We start from the raw sequence: 17,276 nt of genomic DNA on the forward strand, positions 1-17,276 counted from the left end.
ATGTGCTACTATAGAGTAGTTACTGCTGCGGGAGCATGGGAGCATGGGAGCATGGGAGCATGGGAGCATGGCAGATCACCCGCCGGTGCCATTGTCACTCGCTTCTGGTTAGCTTCCTTCACAGATACAGTGGAAAAATGTGGAGTGCAATTGTTACGGGGAAAATACCGTGGTGGTTTTAATACATACCGGAGAACTACCAGATTTTGCTCACTGTGTATTGCTGCTTTTGGAAACGTCCTACGAACACGTATTTTCATCATACATAGCATTTCACCAAACATTTAGGTCCTTACAGATTACAATGCGATCTTTTGGAGTATCACGGGACTTGGCACGTAGATGCAGCACCTACTACATAACACAACGGATTTGCAGACGGCTCTGTTGCAGTCTTGCAGAGCGATGGGAGAGCTGAAGTCTGTCGGCGAAAAGAGGCAGAAAGAGGAGGACGTACCGTATGTAACGCATGTGTCTGCGGGAGCCTGGAGGAAGCGAATGGGATTGGTATATTGGTAGGCAGCACCAGCGTCGGGGGGTCCAGCGGTGCCGACCGTATGCTCTCTTATGTATGCATATATAGCCTTCTGCTTCTGCTTATTCTCCTTCTTCTTATTCTCCTTCCCCTTCTTCTTCTTGTTCTTTTCATCATCATCATCATCATCCAGTTAGAACTTAGACGATCAACCCTCACGTGCACATCTTCTGGTTTCCTCCGTGTGAGTGCTTTCTTCTATACTAGGCAGTGTTCTACATACCTAAGTAGTCTAGTCCGTCCAGTCCGTCCAGTCCAGTCCGTCCGGAGGTGTCTGTCTATCTGTCTGTCTGTCTGTCGGACTGCCTACCTACCTACCTACCTCCTACTCCACCAGGAGAGTAAGTTCGGAACTTCGGACGGGACGGATTGCAGACTGCAGTCGACTGACTGCCAATTTCCAAGACCGGCAAAAACATTCATATCATAGCTGAGGCGACATGAATAACCAGAGAAATCTCCACGCGTATTATCGGTGGTTGTATGTAGTTGTAGTGGCTCAGGCTCGGGGAAGTATGAGTGTAGTATGAATGTAGTATGGGTATGTGTAGTATGGGTGCAGTATGAGCATGGACTGAAGATTACCTACCCTGCGGCGTTGCTGGTATCATACCTACTGGACGAAAGTGAATACACGAATTACGATAGTGGGAAATACTGTCATATGATAATGTATCTGGTGGGTGGGTAAGTGCCGAAAAGTGCACTTTTCTTTTTCACACCCGGACTGCGGCCCAACGGTCAACCCCGTCCAGCAAATTGGCGGACGGGACGGACTACCGTAGGTACTTTTATCCCGTCCCCCGTCCTCCAAATGGCACGGAGTCACGGACAGGACGGGACTGGATTGTGGCAGTCCGTCCCGTCCATCCTGGGCCTCCGACCGGACTGGACTGTACTGTACTATATCTCGGCAGTCCGACTCGTCCCGTCCCGTCCGTCCGGACTACCTAGGTAGTCCAAAATGTTCGGAGGTGAGGACCGACTGCAGTCCCGACTGGACTACCTATGGAGAATACTGCTTACAACTCACCATCGAGACTCACCTTCTCGAGTCCAGACTCGTCACTCGAGACTCGACACTCAACACTCACCACACACTCCCTTCACATCGACACCCACATCTCCCGAGAGTCCAAACAAGCTCATAACGAAACCAATTAAGCAATTAAGTACCTGTATCATAGAGAAACTGCCCAAGTAGTCCAGCCAGCTCCAGCTTTATACAACACCCTTCCCTCCCGCCCTCCCCCTCCTTCCAGCCCGCCCTCTTTCCATCAGTCCTCCATCAATCCTCCATCCATGCATCAGTCCTCCTTCCATCAGTCCTCCAGCCTTCCATCCAGCATTCATCAAAAGATCCAGATCCAGTCATCAGTAGGAAATCGACGGTACATAACGTATCTCAAAGTAAAGAAAAAAAGCAAGTAGGGCGTAAAGTGAATCCTGCAAAACAAGTTGACGACAACGACAGGTACGACAGAGTACATCGGACGACTACATCGTATTATCTCGCAAAACAAACATACCTAGTGCAAACGAGCGAAAAGAAAGACAAGAAAGAAAGAAAAGAAAAAAAACTGGTATCAAGATTAAACCCATCCAGCAGAAACGAAGAAAAGAAAAGAAGCCATAAAACCACCACCACCACCGCCGACCCACCACCCAGTGCACCCACCAGTACCCACCGCACCCACGCGCAATCCTGCCCTCGGTATCAAACTAAGACTTAAGTAACTCCGCTTGAACTCCTTGTGCAAAAAGTACAAATTACCCACCACACACCGAACCTGAAAATCCCAAAAGAGAGCGAAAAGAAAAAGAAAAAAAGAGTCAAGAAGAAAAAAGGCAAAGAAAAAAGGTCGCTATAACAGTAAAATCAGATCTAAATTGTTTTGCATGGGTCGGTGTTGTTTTTTTCTCTTTCGGTTCGTTGGTTTGTTTAGTTTATTGTTTTATATCATAGGAGGCCCTCTGCCTCGACCGGCACCTACATCCTGCAGGAAGTCCTGCGGCGGTAGTCGTCCCTGCATCTGGGCCGACTTCTCGGCGCCAGACATTGTAGGCATGGGCACATATCCCTCCCTTGCACGTCGGATGCGCGATGCTATGACGCCGCCGACGACCAGGAGGAATACGAGTGCCAGGGCGATCGCGAGCGAGATCAGGATGACGTAGCCTCTAGCTAGTCGTGACTTGCGCTTCGAGAACACGGGTTCGATCTGGGAGAAGAATGTGGTGATGGTGCCGGGGTCGCCGTTGGATTTCGACGTGAGCATGAACGGCTTCCAGTCCTTTCCGTCGTATGTGACGGCCGACGCATTGCCGAAACCAGACACCTTCAGGTCTCCAGTGATCAGGAGAATGTGCTCGCCCTGGAGGAAATCATTGTCGTCGTGCGTGCTTCTGCTCTGCAGGTTCAGAACCTGGATGTTGTGAATCGTAGCGTCTTCTTCAAACTGGGCCTCTGTGATCCGTTAGCACAGTGGTCAAGGACTGAAAGCGGGCTGACTTACGCAGTGCAACAAACTTCTTGTTCTTGAGCTTCATCAGGTACGGACTGGTCCCATTCGTAGCGGTACCAGCGATGAACAGCGTATCGGAAGTATCCGAGTCCACAGCAATGCTGGTCACCGGTCCGGGGATGTTGCTGGCGTCGGCATCGACGGCCTTGTAGATTCCAAGCTGTGTGTCGTACAGAGCGAGATACATGGCGGTGCCGTTCAGATTCATGTCACCGGCAACGAGCAGATGGTCCTGGTCGACCCAGCGCATGGTATTGATCCGACCCGGGACTTCTGGCGAGGCATCCACCCATCGTTGCGCATCATTCTGGTAGATGCAGAGATTGGCACAGTCCAATGATCCGGCAGTGGCGAATTCACCGGCCACATAGATATCATTAGTATCCGGACGCCTCGTGATGTCGAGCACCGTCACATTGTCTCCGTTCAGGGGCTGAGGCTGAGTAGCGGCCAATGCCATCTGATCCAAGTCCCAGATCGCAATGCCCCCGATGGTGCCGTTAGTGGTACCTTCAAGGGATCCGCCAACAAACAACAACTTGTCCAACACCTGCATGGCCAGGATTGTGCTTCCGGAAGCGAACTCGTCGGTAGCACCGTCCACCGCGTCGTTGTTGTTTCCATCGATAATGGCGAGGTTACGGATAGTGGTGTCGTTCTGTCCCTGGGCCTCAAAGTTGCCTCCGAGGATAGTCAAATTCTTACCATTATCGACATAGAACAAGCCGGTAACGACACCGGTAACGTTTTGCGGAGACACATCGCGCTTTCTCGAAGCGGTGTCCCGGGTCGTCACCATCTCGAGGGCAGACGGCGCAAGCGTGTTCCTGCTGACGTCCGAGTCCAAAAGATAAACCGCTCCCGACGAGACCATGGTGTTTGATGCCATGGAACCGGCGTAGATAGGGATGTTATCCGCCGTGACAACGGCCGACAGAATACCGGAAAGCGAGATGACCCCATCCGTGGCTTCGAGCCACTGCTTCGTCGACGGAATCCAGACGGCGAAACCCTCCACTTCCACCGCATTCGCAGCATCGGTGTCAGGTCGAACGGCCGAAAAGTCACCGCTAATGGCAATGCACTCTTCGACTCCCGACGTAAGGTTGAGGCTGATCGGGACGATGTCACTGACGACGCCGTTGACACCCGCGCCGAGCGCCACCCAAGAGTTCTGCGCAGTATCGTATGCACCGATACCAGTCACACCCTTGATGGTGTCGTCCCTGGTCCCAGAGAAGGCCCCTCCAACGTAAATCAAATCTCCCGATGCATGCATAATGTTGACCGCATCGTCGAGGCCGCCTTCGGGAACCGAGGGCAAAGCGTCGTTGTTCTTGTCGATGATGAAGAAGTGCTGGAAGTCACCGGTCGTCAGATTGCCACCGACATACGTAAAATCGCCCTTGACGACGATCGTAGCGATGGAGGCGTTATCGTTCAACCTCAGACCGGCAGCGTTGATGCGCGAATCGGCAGGGTCTGTCGTGCCGGTGGCCTGGGGATCGTACTCGTAGATGCCGTTCAACCCGGAGGATCCTGTGCTGGTCCCGCTGGGGGTCTCGCCTTGCTTGTTCTCGCTGATCAGTTTGAACTGCACTCTCTGGGCGACAATCCGAACGGTATCGGCAGGCTGATTCGGGGTGGGAGCAAGGGTGATGCGGGGTCGGAATGAACCGCTCGCGACATCAACGTCGCCTTCGTAAGCAACGTCGTACTTGTCGAAATCGTTGGTTTGAGCGAACTGCAGGTTGACCGTATTTCCATTCGAGGTGACGGTACCAGTGGCACTGGTCCTTCCACGGGTAGCGCACGAACCGTCCTGGACACACCCGGGGGTGAAGATGAGGATCTGGTACCTGCCACTCTGCTCGATGTGAGGCTCGAAGACGACCGATGTCGATGGGATGGTCGATGCATCAACGTCGACGGAAAGGTAATTGGAACTTCCAACAGCACTCATCTCGGTCTCGAACCAGGCACCGGAAGCGATTGAGGCCGATCGAGGGACGTCCGCCGCGGTACACGACGGTTCGTTCAGTTCAGGAATCGCAAAGGTGAAGATGTTGTCCTGGAAAAGCTGGACACTCGAAAGTCCTCCGCCGGCACCACGGTGGGACAGGATATCGATGCGGAAGGACTTCATCCCAACGACATCAATGAATTCAAAGTCCTGAGCCTCATCGATCGCAGCCAAGGGGCACGTCTCAGCACAGTGCTGCTCGTTTCCAGTCGAATCCGTGTAGGTGAGATTCATGATTCCTCCGAGAGGGAACGCCGTCAACCTGAAGGTCTCGGTGCTCCGGTCCTCAAAGTCCGAGTTTATGAGCCGCAGCTTCGTGGGGAAGAACTCGAAGCGGAAGGCAGCAGTCCACGATCCCCTCTGTCCATCGCGCACCAGCCACTGCGTTTCGGTGCCGTTGGTGCAGGTGATGGCGGCGGGGTCGTTGAAGCCAGCCAAGTCGGATGTCTGCTCCGCAGTAATCTCCGCAGACACGATGTTGAGCGTCTGGGCGTCCCTGATCGTGGGTGCCGAGAAATTCCTCAGTCCGTCAAAGTTCCCGCCGAAGAGGATGGTGTTGTTGTTGGACCTGGTGACGGTGTTGACAGGGCCGGTGAAGCCCTCGAACGGCAGATTCTTCCATTCGCCATCCTCCCAAGCAGCAGCATTCTCCGACTGGTTCATGCTGAACATTCCCCCCACATACACCCTACTCGTGCCCTTGTCGCACAGCAGCGCACTGACCCGACCCTGGAAATCCCCCAAAGTCGTGATGCTGTCGTCGTCCGGGTTGTAAAGCGCGATTCCCTTAGCCTCGATGCCTCCCAGACTCGTGAAATTCCCTCCCACCACCACACCCCTCTGCGTCCCATCGCTCAACTCGTAGACACACATCGCATTGATGGCCTCGTCCGCCAGTCCCAGCGACGAAAACAGTCCATTCGGCAACTGCGTCAGCAAGCTCTGACTCCCGTTGGTGAAGGGCGCCGACTGCGTCTGTCCCGTGTATTCATAGAGCGAAATCCCATCGAAATTTCCCGCCAGTCCCACCCGCCCTAAGTCATCGAGATCGAATATTGGTTGCGACACCAGCGTTGGGGCAGTAAGCGCGCTCGCGAGCGAAACCGTGACTGCCACTGTTGTCCATATCGTCCACGCCATTTGAGGTCTAGAGTTCCGCGATGAGGAAACACACACACACACCCTCCTCGTGCGGGAGCGCTGGGTGCTGTGATACTACGTGATCGCGGCGGCGCAGATGTAGGAATGTCGTTCAAGGCTGCGCGAGCGGGCTAACACGACAGCGACGGGGGGAAATGGATGCGTGTGTGTGGGTGGGTCGATGGATGATGGACTGCGGAACCGATTATGTAGGGTGGGCGAGGCGCAACGAGAAACGGAACGGGGGGTGGGCGGCGGTAGGTATTAAAGTAGAGGTTGTTTCAATTGTTCATGCAAGGTGAGATAGAGTAGAGAGAGATGAACTGGCACCAGCCTACAGCAATACGCAGCACACAGGATCAGCACCCACCGCTACCACCACTACACCAGGGTACATTTACACAATGCAAAGACAACCGGTAGCACGCCGTTCCAGGCACAGAGGCGACCCACAACAGGCGCGCGCACGGAAAACTGCAAGGGACTAGGGCGGGAGCGGGAGCGAAGTTACCAAGCCGTTCGTGCGCTGCAGAAGTAGATGTCGTAAAGTACTAGTGAGTGATATTGAGAGAGAGTCGCGGGGTCGAAATCTATCGCGTGCTTTCTATGCCGAGAGGATTGGGGGCGGTGAGTGAGTGAGTGTGGGAGCGAACGAGTGAACGAGTGAACGAGTGAATGAGTGGTTTGGTGGTGGTGGTGGGAGGTGTCCGAGTGGTATGCAAGTTGTGTGGGGGGTGTGTCGGAACGGGGCGGACGAGAGTGCGTGCGGTGGTCGGGATACGCTGGTCGGGATACGATGCTCGGACGGTAAGTGTGAGCGAATGGAATTTTTAAGGGGTGGCTGTGAGGATGTTGAACGCGGATAGATAATGAAGGTGAAGTGAGAAAAGAACAAGACGGGTTATTTTCAGGGTCTTGCTGCTGTGTTTCTTTCTTCTTTCTTTCTTGTGTTCTTTCTTTCCTATTTTCTTCCCCAGTATTCTTGCGGTCGACAACAAGCAGGGGACAAGATCAAGAAAAGCGAAGGGAGCGTAGTTGGTGTTTAGACTGAAGTGTAAGAAACGTCGTAGCGAAGTATGTAGATGACGAAAGGAACGAAAGAGAGAAAAAGGAATGACAAAAAGCACGCAGCACGATTCGATATTGTTAAAAGAGTGGACAATCCGACGCTTTAGCGAAGGAAAAAGAGAGAAGCAGGCACTAAAGGGAGTACAGGTTGTGAGTATGTGAGTACGTGAGTACTGTGAGGAGGACGGGGCTGCGGACTCGAGCGACGAACGAACGAGCGAGTGAACGGAACCGAACGAGTCTCAGGAAGGGAGGGAGAGCGTTCGAAGAGGGCAGGGAGCGAGAGGGAGGGATGGAGGGAGGGATGGAGAGAGTGAGAGAGAGAGAGGGAAGGAAAAGCCGGTGAGAGGCGCTGAAGGTTGGCAGGGAGGGGTGGGGGATGGATAATAGTAATGCATTCGCACAAAATAACGATCAGCCAGGACAGCCCGGTTCCTCATCTGCAGTTGACCGCCGACTACTGGCCGCTGAACCGTCCTCCCTCTTCCCCTCCAGCCAGCGAGGATCAGGTACTCTGCATACCGCGGTCGTGTGGGTGCGATGAGACGGCTAGGTGTGTCGAGCAAGTGGTATGCTGAGTATGAAGTGACATACTTGGGTGACACTACGGTATTATCCCCTCCACTGCCCTCATTCTCCGCTCGCAGGCGACAGGACACACACACATGCAGGCACACGCACTCACGCATGTGGGTGGGTGGGTGGGCCAGGCAGGCACTCTGGGTATGGCGATGTGATGGCACGCATGCGCAGGTATGCAGCGTACCTACTCTAGTGTCGTGTGGTTACTGGGTGCCTTCCACACAGATTCAGAATTCCGCAGCTGCGTACCTGGCTAGAGCGAGACGAGGCTCGAGTGGTGAGGCATCGGAGGTGCAGCGGTGCTGTGGAGATCCCGGCTGCGCGGCGTCGTCGGCGGCTGTGGTTGATAGGTGGGGCGGGGGGCGGCCGTGGCAGGCACGCAGGCAGGCAAGGTGGCGATGCAACTGGCTAGTTAGCTGGCTGACTGGCAGCACACCTTGACTCGAACGGTGCTGGCCCGACCAACGAGACGCGCACCCTCGCCCTCGCCCGGCGCCCAGCGGCCGCTCGTCTCCAGAGTCCACCCGGCACTCCAGGGAAAAAAAATGAAATTAATCGATTCGTCATCCGGCTGCCCGAAGCGGCCGGCGGATCCCAGCATCAAGCATCCCACAGCATCCCTCCACCGCAAAGCTCATCTCATATTGTCCCTCCTCTGGGCAGCGGGGAAGCGCTCGTGAAGGGAAGGGAAAAGCTCATCACCGCTTGGGTTTCACCAGATGGAGGGAGGAGAGAACGAGGGGACGGGGGGACGGGGGGACGGGGACGAGGTGTCGAGGTGTCGAGGGTTATGCGGTGTACCTACATTCAGTATGACCTATGAAGTATGTACCTGCTTAGACGGGAATGGGGACCTTGCATCGAGAAGGAGGTGGCACGGGTATGTACAGTACATGGAGCACAAGCGTCGAGCGCAGGCATCTTGAGCCCCCGTCACCACCCATCACCCGGAGCGTTTCTTCGGGCGTTCCGTGCACATCCACTGTCCAGGGCCAACAACGAAGATGCATGCCGAAGAAGCCTACTCTAAGCACATGCTCCCCTGGGGTGGCCCGCTAGGTAATCATCCGCTTGATGAATCGAGTTTGACGGTGCTATGTAGCCAATGCCTTCATCGAGCAGAGTCAGTAATACCATTGACTTTGCTATTCCACTCTGCTTCCACCATGGTTTCACCGGCTACAAATACTATCATAGTTTAGAAACCAATAGTAGGATGTAGTCACCATCGCACATACCTGATTCATGTGCCTATTGTTTGTTGGATATGCATCTCAAGCCACTCCCCACTGCCCGAACCCGGGTCCGCCATCCATCCAAGACCATCCATAATCCGCCGGGGCTATTAGCCGCGATGGGAATCTCCCATCTCCCATCTCCCTACCTACTCTATGTACATACCGTTCTAATGTGGCCATATGATAGTTACCCAGCCCGTCCATCGGATATCACTCACGAGGAACAGCGCGAGGATCCGTGCGTCCGTCCCGTCCTGCCATCGTGAATCGGACCGAACTTCGAAGTGACGCGGGCCGTCTTGCGACGGATAGATTTCGCAGTGGAGTACATTAGGTACCGATCGAGTGTATTTCATATTGTATGTACCGGTATTTAGAAATAGGAGTTCAAAGCTTCGGGGATATAGGGGATTTTCTTCGTTTATTCATTACTCCACTCTTATTTACAGCCTGTCAAGAGTCAAGATGCACTATCGAGCTATCCGACCTATATCCCATCTGCCGTCTGGAATCCGGATGACCAGTTTCAGGCAGCGAACGATAGTATATAGAGTGATTTCCCGCCCTCCGCTTGAGCGCCCCTAATACTATCTATACCTATAGTTACAGCGAATCAGCGATAGGTAGTGTAGGGATTGGGCTGTTTAGGAGTTTCTTGTCGTTGTATTATGGGTTATCATTGGTGCGCATGCTCGTCTGAGTTTTGTTTCCGATATACCAACTATACAGACGGACACAGACGGCCACATGAATGGATGAATGCCACTGAGTATGTGTAGATGATCCATGGGGACCCTCCTGATACGTTGAACAGGAGATAACTGTTTACCGCCCGCTGGCACCTGCCCTCGGTATAGTGACTCGTGAGTGGGGTACACCCACCCTATATGTGGCGGGGTACACCTGGCGTGATAACTTATAAGGGAGGGACGGACGTGCCAGGCCGCCGCATCGCCCGCGAGAAGTGCTTCTATATACTTCCGCCTCGTCGTTGGGTATGTAATTCTCGAGACGGGCAGCGTGTGTTTCATGGAATATCACCGCACCGCATGCCCATTGCCACCTCGGAACGCAACAACCGGTGTGGCACCGTACCTATCTGTCGAACTTCACGATCTATCTATCCATCTCTCTCTCTCTCTCTCTCTCTCTCTCTCTCTCTCTCTCTCTCTCTCTCTCTCTTTCTTTCTTTCTTTATTTCTTCCACCGTCAAGCCAAGCTCCAGACCCCCGCAATTACCTATATAGATATGCATGCCGGTACCGGCACCATCTTGAGACTTGGAGTCGGAGATATCCATGGCCCATGCAAGCCTCCGCTGGCCGCTGGCCGCTGGCGGCGTCTATAAATGTCTGAAACACGCTCTTACGCTGCACCGCTACAGCGCTACAGCGCTACAACGCTGCAGAATAACCCGGGAATTGCATGTGCTGTGCTCTAGGTATTCTACTCTATTTTGCTGTGGAAACGATTGTTCATGAGGAAATAGAAAGCCAGAGACTGGTTCGCCTTCTTACCTCAGTGCCTAGTCCCCACATTGTTTCACTCTCCCACTCCCTCGCAAACCGGGACCGTTATGTGTGTATAGGTAGTAAATCGCAGATGATCCTAGGTATCTAAATCCCCCTTCTCCCCGCCGGCAACGGCCGACTTCTAGTCCTCGTTTTGACCCTTTCCGCCAGCGAAAACAGCTCTGCACCTTCCACTGCCTCCTCCAGCTTGACCTCTACCTTGACCTTTTTCTTGGTGACAGTTTCCTCCTCCTCCTCCTCCTCCTCCTCCTCCTCCTCCGGAGATACCTCGGCCTTTACCCTCTTCAACCCCCGACTCTGCTCTTCCTCCTTCTTGATACAAACCGAGTACGCTTTCTCAAGCGCCTCCTTTTTTAGAGCCGCTGCTTGCCGCTTCGTGATCTTCTTGACCTTAGTTTCCTTCTTGACCTTAGTTTCCTTCTTGACCTTGACCTTCGTCTCCTTAAACGCGCTCAAATCGGCGGTGAACAGCACCTATGCATCACACTCGGCGTTAGATGGTGTGAACGTGTGAACGTGTGAATGTGTGCGTGATGGAGACAGCGAACATACCGAATGCGCCCACCCGGCCTCCTTCCCCCACAGCTTCCGAAAATGATCTCCAATCTCGTCGTAGACCGCTTTGGTCAGCGACTTGTTCTTCGTCTTGCCGAAGCCGTAGTCTTTCTGCGCGATCTGCAGGACTGTTGTCCAGTTTAGCCGTGTATGTGAGCAGAAGAAGGAAGAGCACGAACGAACCGTGGGTGTCCACCGGCACCGCCTCCGCCTTATCCAGACTCATGAGACACACGCAATCCGCAACCTTAGGTCCCACGCCAGGCAGCTCCAACAGGGCCTCATGGGCGTCCCTATACCCCTCCCTCCTCAGCCCTTCGAGCCACCCCACCCCGCGCTCATCCACAATCTTCGCAGTAGCGGCGATATACCTCGCCCTATACCCGAACCCCAGCTCCCTCAGCATTTTTTCCACACCGTCACCGGTGAGCTTGCCAGGCGGGGGGAAGTCGTGATACACGACGCCGCCCGCCTCCCCCAGCGCCTCCCCCCACGCACCGCACAGGCTCCATACCATACCACTGATCCGCGCGATGTTGTTGTTGCTGCTGCAGATGAACGATACCACGGTTTCCCACGGGTCCTGTCGCAGCATGCGCACGCCCGAGAGGCGCGCGGATTTTGATAGGAAGTTTGGGTCGGAGCGAGACCACTGCGTGTACAGTGTAGAGAGAGAGTGCGAGAGGTTGAAGTAGTCGTGCAGGAGCTCGGCTGTGTCGTCGTCATCGGAAGAGGAGGAGAAGGAGGAGGAGGCGGAGGAGGATGCGGGGAAGATGCTCCGGTAGTGAAGGTGCGTCGCGTCTTGCCGCAGCGTCAGGATTCGCCCCCGGAGCGCGCAGGTCCTGAGGGTGTGAGCGGGGGACTCTGGGGTTAGGGAATAGAGGGGGGAGGTACCATTCATCGCCCGATTGTCGCCATCTGTAGTAGGTAGTTCACGGTCAGCTAGGCCGCCCGCAGAGGGTAGTTACCGCGATCAATGCGTACCTGAATGACTGCCCACAGCGCAGGACAGTCGAGATGCATAGTTCGCTCAGTGGTACGGGAATTGACTTCCATACTGCGGGTGAAGAGGCGGACATTGTTGTGTTGGTGATGTTGGTGAGGAGCTTTTCGTCTTCGTGGGGAGGATCCGGGGAGGACGTGTATAGTATACCTAGTGAAAGGGGCGACGCGAGAAAAGGCTTGGGTGCGTGTGCCGTGTCTCGGACTGTTACTGGCGTAGTCTCGATCTATGGAATGGTTCAACTAACGTCGATATCGTCAAATTTGTGGGGCAGTTCTTAAGAATAATTTTGAAGCTCTATATCATGATGTCGCAGCTTGAACTCTATTCCATTGGGGACAGGGATATAAACCCGCAGAGTATATAAATGAGGCTTCATGAAATCTCATTCGTTCGTCGATTCCGCAGAAACTTCTTCCTTGGTATTTTGTGTTTGTACATTGAAAATGCCAACCAACTCGCCCAAATGCACCTGTGCCGGGCTTTTGTATTGAGACTGTCCCCCAGGACCCAACCTATGAGCTTCGCCTCAGTCATTGATCTCTTGCGCTTCGCCGCTTTCACAGTGTTGTGGGGACAGTGACCACCCGACTTTACTAGTACTTTGTCGTGGGTTCGGAACTGCTATCTCAAATCGCATCTTCGGTCAAAAGCCGTGGACTTTGTCGAGATGGATATTGATATCCTTCTCGGCTATGCGCGCAGGACACACTGGACATTCCACCAAAACCTCCGGCGGAGGCGACGGGTCCTTTGCCTTTGCCTTTGGCCGCTTATGATTCGATTTTTTACTTTCGCTCTCGCTGTCCGCCGGTAGTGCCCTCTTGCCGCTATGCCCACTGCCACTCTTCGCCGACCCCTCTTTCCTGACCCACTGATCGATCTTATTCTTCTGGACTGGCCCTGCCTTCGCGGGCTTGACCTTCGGCGGCGGCTCCGAGATCTTGACCCACATCCCGCCAGTACACCTGTTCCTATGCTCCTCAAACCAAGTATCACTCGGTCCAGGCGGTCTATTCATCGCTCTCCTAACGACGCCCCAAAACGGCGGCAGCTCCCTACAACTCCCAGTGCACTGCCACACATGTGTCTGATAGCTCTCGACCTCGTCATGGAAAGTGTGCGTAGACGAGATGTCATACCCGCCATGTTCGTTGATCGCAAACGCCATACGCTGGAAGCCCGCTCCGTGACCCGTCGGATCGTCGCCGCGCACGTGACGTCCGCCCGCGATGAACAGGTATGCGTGGATCATCTCGTGCAGCAGTGTGTTCAGCGTGTCGCTGCGCGGGCGGAATTTGAGGAGTGGCTCGGAGAGGCGCACGGCGCATTGCCGCGGGTCGTGCGGAAGCTTGGTGCTCTTGTCGATGAGGAGGGAACACGTGCCTGCGCAGGAGGTCATGCGGGTGGACCAGGCGAAGGTGGTGGTTGCTTGCAGGAGCGAGCGGAAGTAGAGGGTGGAATAGGCGGTGAAGAGGGTGGTTAGGTCCTCGACGAAGGGGACTTCGGAATCGAGCTGGGTTGCGATTGTGGCTATTGCTTCGAGCTGGGCGGGGGGTAGGCTAGTGTGCGAGAATGTGGCGATGGCGATGGTTGCGGCTTCGTCGTCTGAGAATGTTCGTGGCATTTTTGTGGTGACGAGTGGAGATGATCGACAGGTTCCATTTGGGCTGCTTCATATGTAGACTGGACGCGGCCGCACGTGGATCAAGATTCCTCGTGTCGCTTAGGTTAACCAGCCCGGCCTCTATTAGTCGGTGGAATTCACGTCCATCATTCCAAATTCCCTTGGTGCTGGCTTTGCTCCAAAGCAACACCCACCACTACTAGGCACCTCCTCTTCCTAAGAACATCATCACCACTACATTCACGCCTTCACCAATTCAACCAAATATACGACTTTCATCCGAGCACGCAATTCGTTCCTGCGACGCGCCCTGCGCTCGACCCGATACTTTACGCGACAAACACGTCCGCTGAGCACGCACCATGGCGGTCATTACCACACCCCAACGCGCTCCCACCATCCCAACCGACAAGACCACACTGCGCAAGAGCATCAGCAAAGCGCCACGCACCAAGACGCCTCGCGTACCACTCACGAGCGCCGAGCTCGCCGAAAAAGCGCGCGAGAAAGCGAGCGCCGATGAGGAGCTCCTCCGCGAGCGCGAAGCCTGCGCTAGCCGTCTGAGGGAATCGTGGGAATTGATATTTGAAAAGTATGGGAAGGATTTTGACGGGTGCGCGGACGAGATTGATCTTGACACGGGAGAGCTCTTGGTGGATAATGGGTACATCCGAGGCATGGTCAGTGAGAGTGAGGACGATGACGAGGAGAAGTTCCGGTGGGGAGAGCTACTGGCCGGGGATCTGTTGGCGGAGGGGCTGCAGCCGAAAGAGAACAATCAGAAGAAGCTCGCGAAGAGGAAGCGCGGTAAGAGCGAGGAGACTAGATCGAAGAAGAGTGTCAAACTGAGCGGGGATGGCTGTGAGGAGTGTCGGCTAGGACCCATTGCGGGCTGCTTGAGATGTCCGCCGCTGTCGTTCAGCGCCATAAACGACTACTCGCCGAGCAAGCCAACTTGGTCGCCCGAAGAACAGCAGCCCTCGTTCCCTCCGATCCCATCGCCTTCTCCAAAGAAGCCAGCAGTAATTAAAGCTCGTGCGCCTCCTCCGAAGAAGCCAGCATCCATTCCAGCTCGTCCGCCTCCACGGAGTCGAGTGTTGGCCCCAACTCCGTCGCCTCCGAAGAAGTCAGTGTCGGAGCTGGTTTCGTTACCTTCTCCGGAAAAGCAAGCATCAGTCCCGGTTCCATTGCAGTCCCCAGAGAAGCCCGTATCGGTCCCGGTTGCGGTGTCTCCAAGGGAGCTGAGGTCGGCATCAGTCCCATCGCCTCCCTCAGCAAAGAAAATACCAACCCAATCTCCACCACCCCCGAGGAAACAGACGCCAACCCTGGCTGCGCCGCCTCCGAGTACGAAGATCTCGGGCTCTGTCGCGTCAATCCCAACGGAGCTGGGATTTCTATTCTTTCCATCGCCTTCCCAAAGGAAGCAAGTATCATTTTCACCTCCCTCGCCCCCGAGGGAACAGATGCCGGCCTCCACTGCGCCGTCTCCGAGCAAGCAAATCTTGATTCCCGTTACCACTTCCCCAAAGGTGTTGAGATTGGGCCAACCGCCGTCAGCTTCCCCGAAGAAACTACTGTCAATTCGAGCTCCGTCACTTTCTCCAGTGAAACCACTTTCAGTTCGAGCTCCGTCACCTTCCCCGAAGAAGCCATTGTCGGTTCGAGCTCCGTCACCTTCTCCAAAGAAAGACATATCGTCTACGAATTCCTCACCTTTGAGGAAGCAGACGTCGGTTTCCATCCCGTCGTCTCCCCCCGTACCTACTGCCAGTCTACCATCACCTGTAGCAGTATCCATCACCAAGCCGGTATTGCCTTCGTCGCCTGTCTCGTTACCAAGCATCACCAATCTTATGCCCCCTCCGCCGACCCCATCACGACCGTTAGCTACGCCACAAAGGCTACCAAACTGGGCTACTAGCTCTCCAGCGAACCCCACCCCTTCAGGGTTGGTCAATATGAGGCGGAAGTCTATGGTCGTAACTATCCAGGACGATGAGATGGACGAGCTGTCGTCTCCAAGCGCACCGTCTCCATACCGAAGTTTCTCATCTGCATTGCGGACTTTCACGCCCAAATCTAAGCTCAGGGCACTCATCGTGGCCAGAAGGTTGTATCACACACCCAGCAAGACAAGTATGAAACGGAGCCATCCCTTCAGCTCCTTGTACGACAAGGACTCGGATGACGAGTTACAGTCATCATCCGCGCCGACGCTAACCCGTGGTTCAACACCGCTCACTTCCGAGACACTCCCAATCGCCCCATCGAGAATGGCACCCCCATCTTCTCCCATTAACAGAAAACAGACACCAACTCTGAAAGCAAGTCGGAGTAAGAAAAAAGCTTCGAAGGAATCTTTCCAGAACAGAGGCCGAAACAGTTCTCCTCGTGCCAGCCGGGACCGACAAATCACCAATGTAGAAGTCATCATCCCCAGAAGAACAGCTGCACCGCTCAGCATCCCCAAAAGAACAGCTGCACCACCCAGCAAGACCCCGAAACCTGCCAACCCCTGGGCCGTTACCCCGGACGACCCCTTCTACAACCCCAAGTGGGACGACGAACACCCGGACGGAACACCAGCCGTATTTCCCAAGGCACCGCCTTTCACCCCATTCCTCACACCATCAATCCCGCTTGCCTCCGTTACCGCTCATCCGGCCGCTCAGAAGAAGCCCGCCGGGTTCACGACGACGCCGGCCAGACAGAACCGTACCAGTACTCCCAAATCCTCCGTCAGCACCGCAAAGAAGGCCGTCAAGAAGCAACCTCCAACGCCGGGATGGACCGCGACTCCCGCACGCAGAGGATCCGGCGTCCTCGACTACCTTGAGGAACTCGGCTCGGCGCCCGCCTTTTCGGTGGAAATCCCGCCTCGAGCTACCCCGCCGAAGTTCGGCAATGGAACTACTGCTTCTCCTTCTCTTTCCGCACGCCGCTCACCACGTAGCCGAAATGACAATCCCGACGTCCCTGAGGTTGTGGAAGCGCCGGTGGTCAAGATGGAAGAAGGAAAGTGTGGAGACGAGGGGTATACGTGCGGTAAACAGTTCTGCTTTGATTGTCTGAGTGATTGATTGATTATGGCTTTTTGTTGTGGGTGTTTGTTTTGTGCTCTGGCTTTTTTTTTTTTTTTTGGGTTAGGGCCCGGGTGATCCTGTATGAAGTGGTGGGTTTTTGTTTGGCTTCTACTCTACACAAATGCATGTCATACCTGCGCGGCACTTAGATTTTGATCGGTTTTTTTTTTCTTTTGAGCTCGCGTGGGAGTATGAATTGGACGTGTTGGGTCATGGTTGTGATTTGTTGGGGATAAAACTGTAGAATGAGTCGAGTGTGCTGGAGCTGAATGCTACAAATTTCCCAAAATTTCATGTCTCCTCAGTATCTACACACACTACCCAGTTTGTTTTGGTCAGATAACAGGATATATACACGGCAT

The 17,276-nt window shown here is 54.5% G+C and overlaps 5 protein-coding genes across 5 annotated transcripts; 2 read left to right on the forward strand and 3 right to left on the reverse strand.

Moving 5' to 3' along the window:
- Nucleotides 1-2,379: 2,379 nt before the first annotated feature.
- On the reverse strand, nucleotides 2,380-6,527 carry BZA05DRAFT_130984 (cortical protein marker for cell polarity-domain-containing protein). The gene is made up of 2 exons (XM_051478789.1): nucleotides 3,052-6,527; nucleotides 2,380-3,002 (listed from the first exon to the last, which is right to left on the reverse strand). The coding sequence occupies exons 1-2, from the start codon at nucleotides 6,221-6,223 to the stop codon at nucleotides 2,491-2,493; spliced, it is 3,684 nt and encodes a 1,227-aa protein (XP_051337153.1). The 5' UTR covers nucleotides 6,224-6,527; the 3' UTR covers nucleotides 2,380-2,490.
- Nucleotides 6,528-10,590: 4,063 nt separating this feature from the next.
- BZA05DRAFT_131013 (DNA glycosylase) lies at nucleotides 10,591-12,422 on the reverse strand. The gene is made up of 5 exons (XM_051478790.1): nucleotides 12,183-12,422; nucleotides 12,093-12,116; nucleotides 11,382-12,040; nucleotides 11,196-11,326; nucleotides 10,591-11,117 (listed from the first exon to the last, which is right to left on the reverse strand). The coding sequence occupies exons 1-5, from the start codon at nucleotides 12,275-12,277 to the stop codon at nucleotides 10,728-10,730; spliced, it is 1,299 nt and encodes a 432-aa protein (XP_051337154.1). The 5' UTR covers nucleotides 12,278-12,422; the 3' UTR covers nucleotides 10,591-10,727.
- A 128-nt stretch (nucleotides 12,423-12,550) lies between these two features.
- BZA05DRAFT_131032 (SprT-like family-domain-containing protein) lies at nucleotides 12,551-13,876 on the reverse strand. Its single transcript, XM_051478791.1, has one exon. It carries the CDS (start codon nucleotides 13,826-13,828, stop codon nucleotides 12,848-12,850), a length of 981 nt encoding a protein of 326 aa, XP_051337155.1. The 5' UTR covers nucleotides 13,829-13,876; the 3' UTR covers nucleotides 12,551-12,847.
- A 100-nt stretch (nucleotides 13,877-13,976) lies between these two features.
- On the forward strand, nucleotides 13,977-15,752 carry BZA05DRAFT_475941 (centromere protein Scm3-domain-containing protein; the record flags this gene model as incomplete). The annotated part of the gene is made up of 2 exons (XM_051488226.1): nucleotides 13,977-14,954; nucleotides 15,029-15,752. The coding sequence occupies exons 1-2, from the start codon at nucleotides 14,191-14,193 to the stop codon at nucleotides 15,750-15,752; spliced, it is 1,488 nt and encodes a 495-aa protein (XP_051337156.1). The 5' UTR covers nucleotides 13,977-14,190.
- A 37-nt stretch (nucleotides 15,753-15,789) lies between these two features.
- Nucleotides 15,790-16,911, forward strand: BZA05DRAFT_447228 (uncharacterized protein; the record flags this gene model as incomplete). The annotated part of the gene is made up of 1 exon (XM_051487145.1): nucleotides 15,790-16,911. One exon carries the CDS (start codon nucleotides 15,790-15,792, stop codon nucleotides 16,909-16,911), a length of 1,122 nt encoding a protein of 373 aa, XP_051337157.1.
- Nucleotides 16,912-17,276: the final 365 nt, after the last annotated feature.

The sequence above is a fragment of the Tricharina praecox genome (genome assembly GCF_024521635.1).
Source record: "Tricharina praecox strain CBS 144465 chromosome Unknown BZA05scaffold_22, whole genome shotgun sequence".
NCBI classification, from domain to species: Eukaryota; Fungi; Ascomycota; class Pezizomycetes; order Pezizales; family Pyronemataceae; genus Tricharina; species Tricharina praecox.

Excerpts from the sequence above, each read along its gene's own strand:
- BZA05DRAFT_130984 (XM_051478789.1), bottom strand. The coding sequence starts at position 6,223 with ATGGCGTGGACGATATGGACAACAGTGGCAGTCACGGTTTCGCTCGCG. Across the intron at positions 3,003-3,051 it reads CAAGAAGTTTGTTGCACTGC|AGGCCCAGTTTGAAGAAGAC; the intron begins GTAAGTCAGCCC and ends AACGGATCACAG.
- BZA05DRAFT_131013 (XM_051478790.1), bottom strand. The coding sequence starts at position 12,277 with ATGTCCGCCTCTTCACCCGCAGTATGGAAGTCAATTCCCGTACCACTG. Across the intron at positions 12,041-12,092 it reads CGACAATCGGGCGATGAATG|GACCTGCGCGCTCCGGGGGC; the intron begins GTACCTCCCCCC and ends TCACACCCTCAG. Across the intron at positions 11,327-11,381 it reads GGTGCCGGTGGACACCCACG|TCCTGCAGATCGCGCAGAAA; the intron begins GTTCGTTCGTGC and ends ACTGGACAACAG.
- BZA05DRAFT_131032 (XM_051478791.1), bottom strand. The coding sequence starts at position 13,828 with ATGCCACGAACATTCTCAGACGACGAAGCCGCAACCATCGCCATCGCC.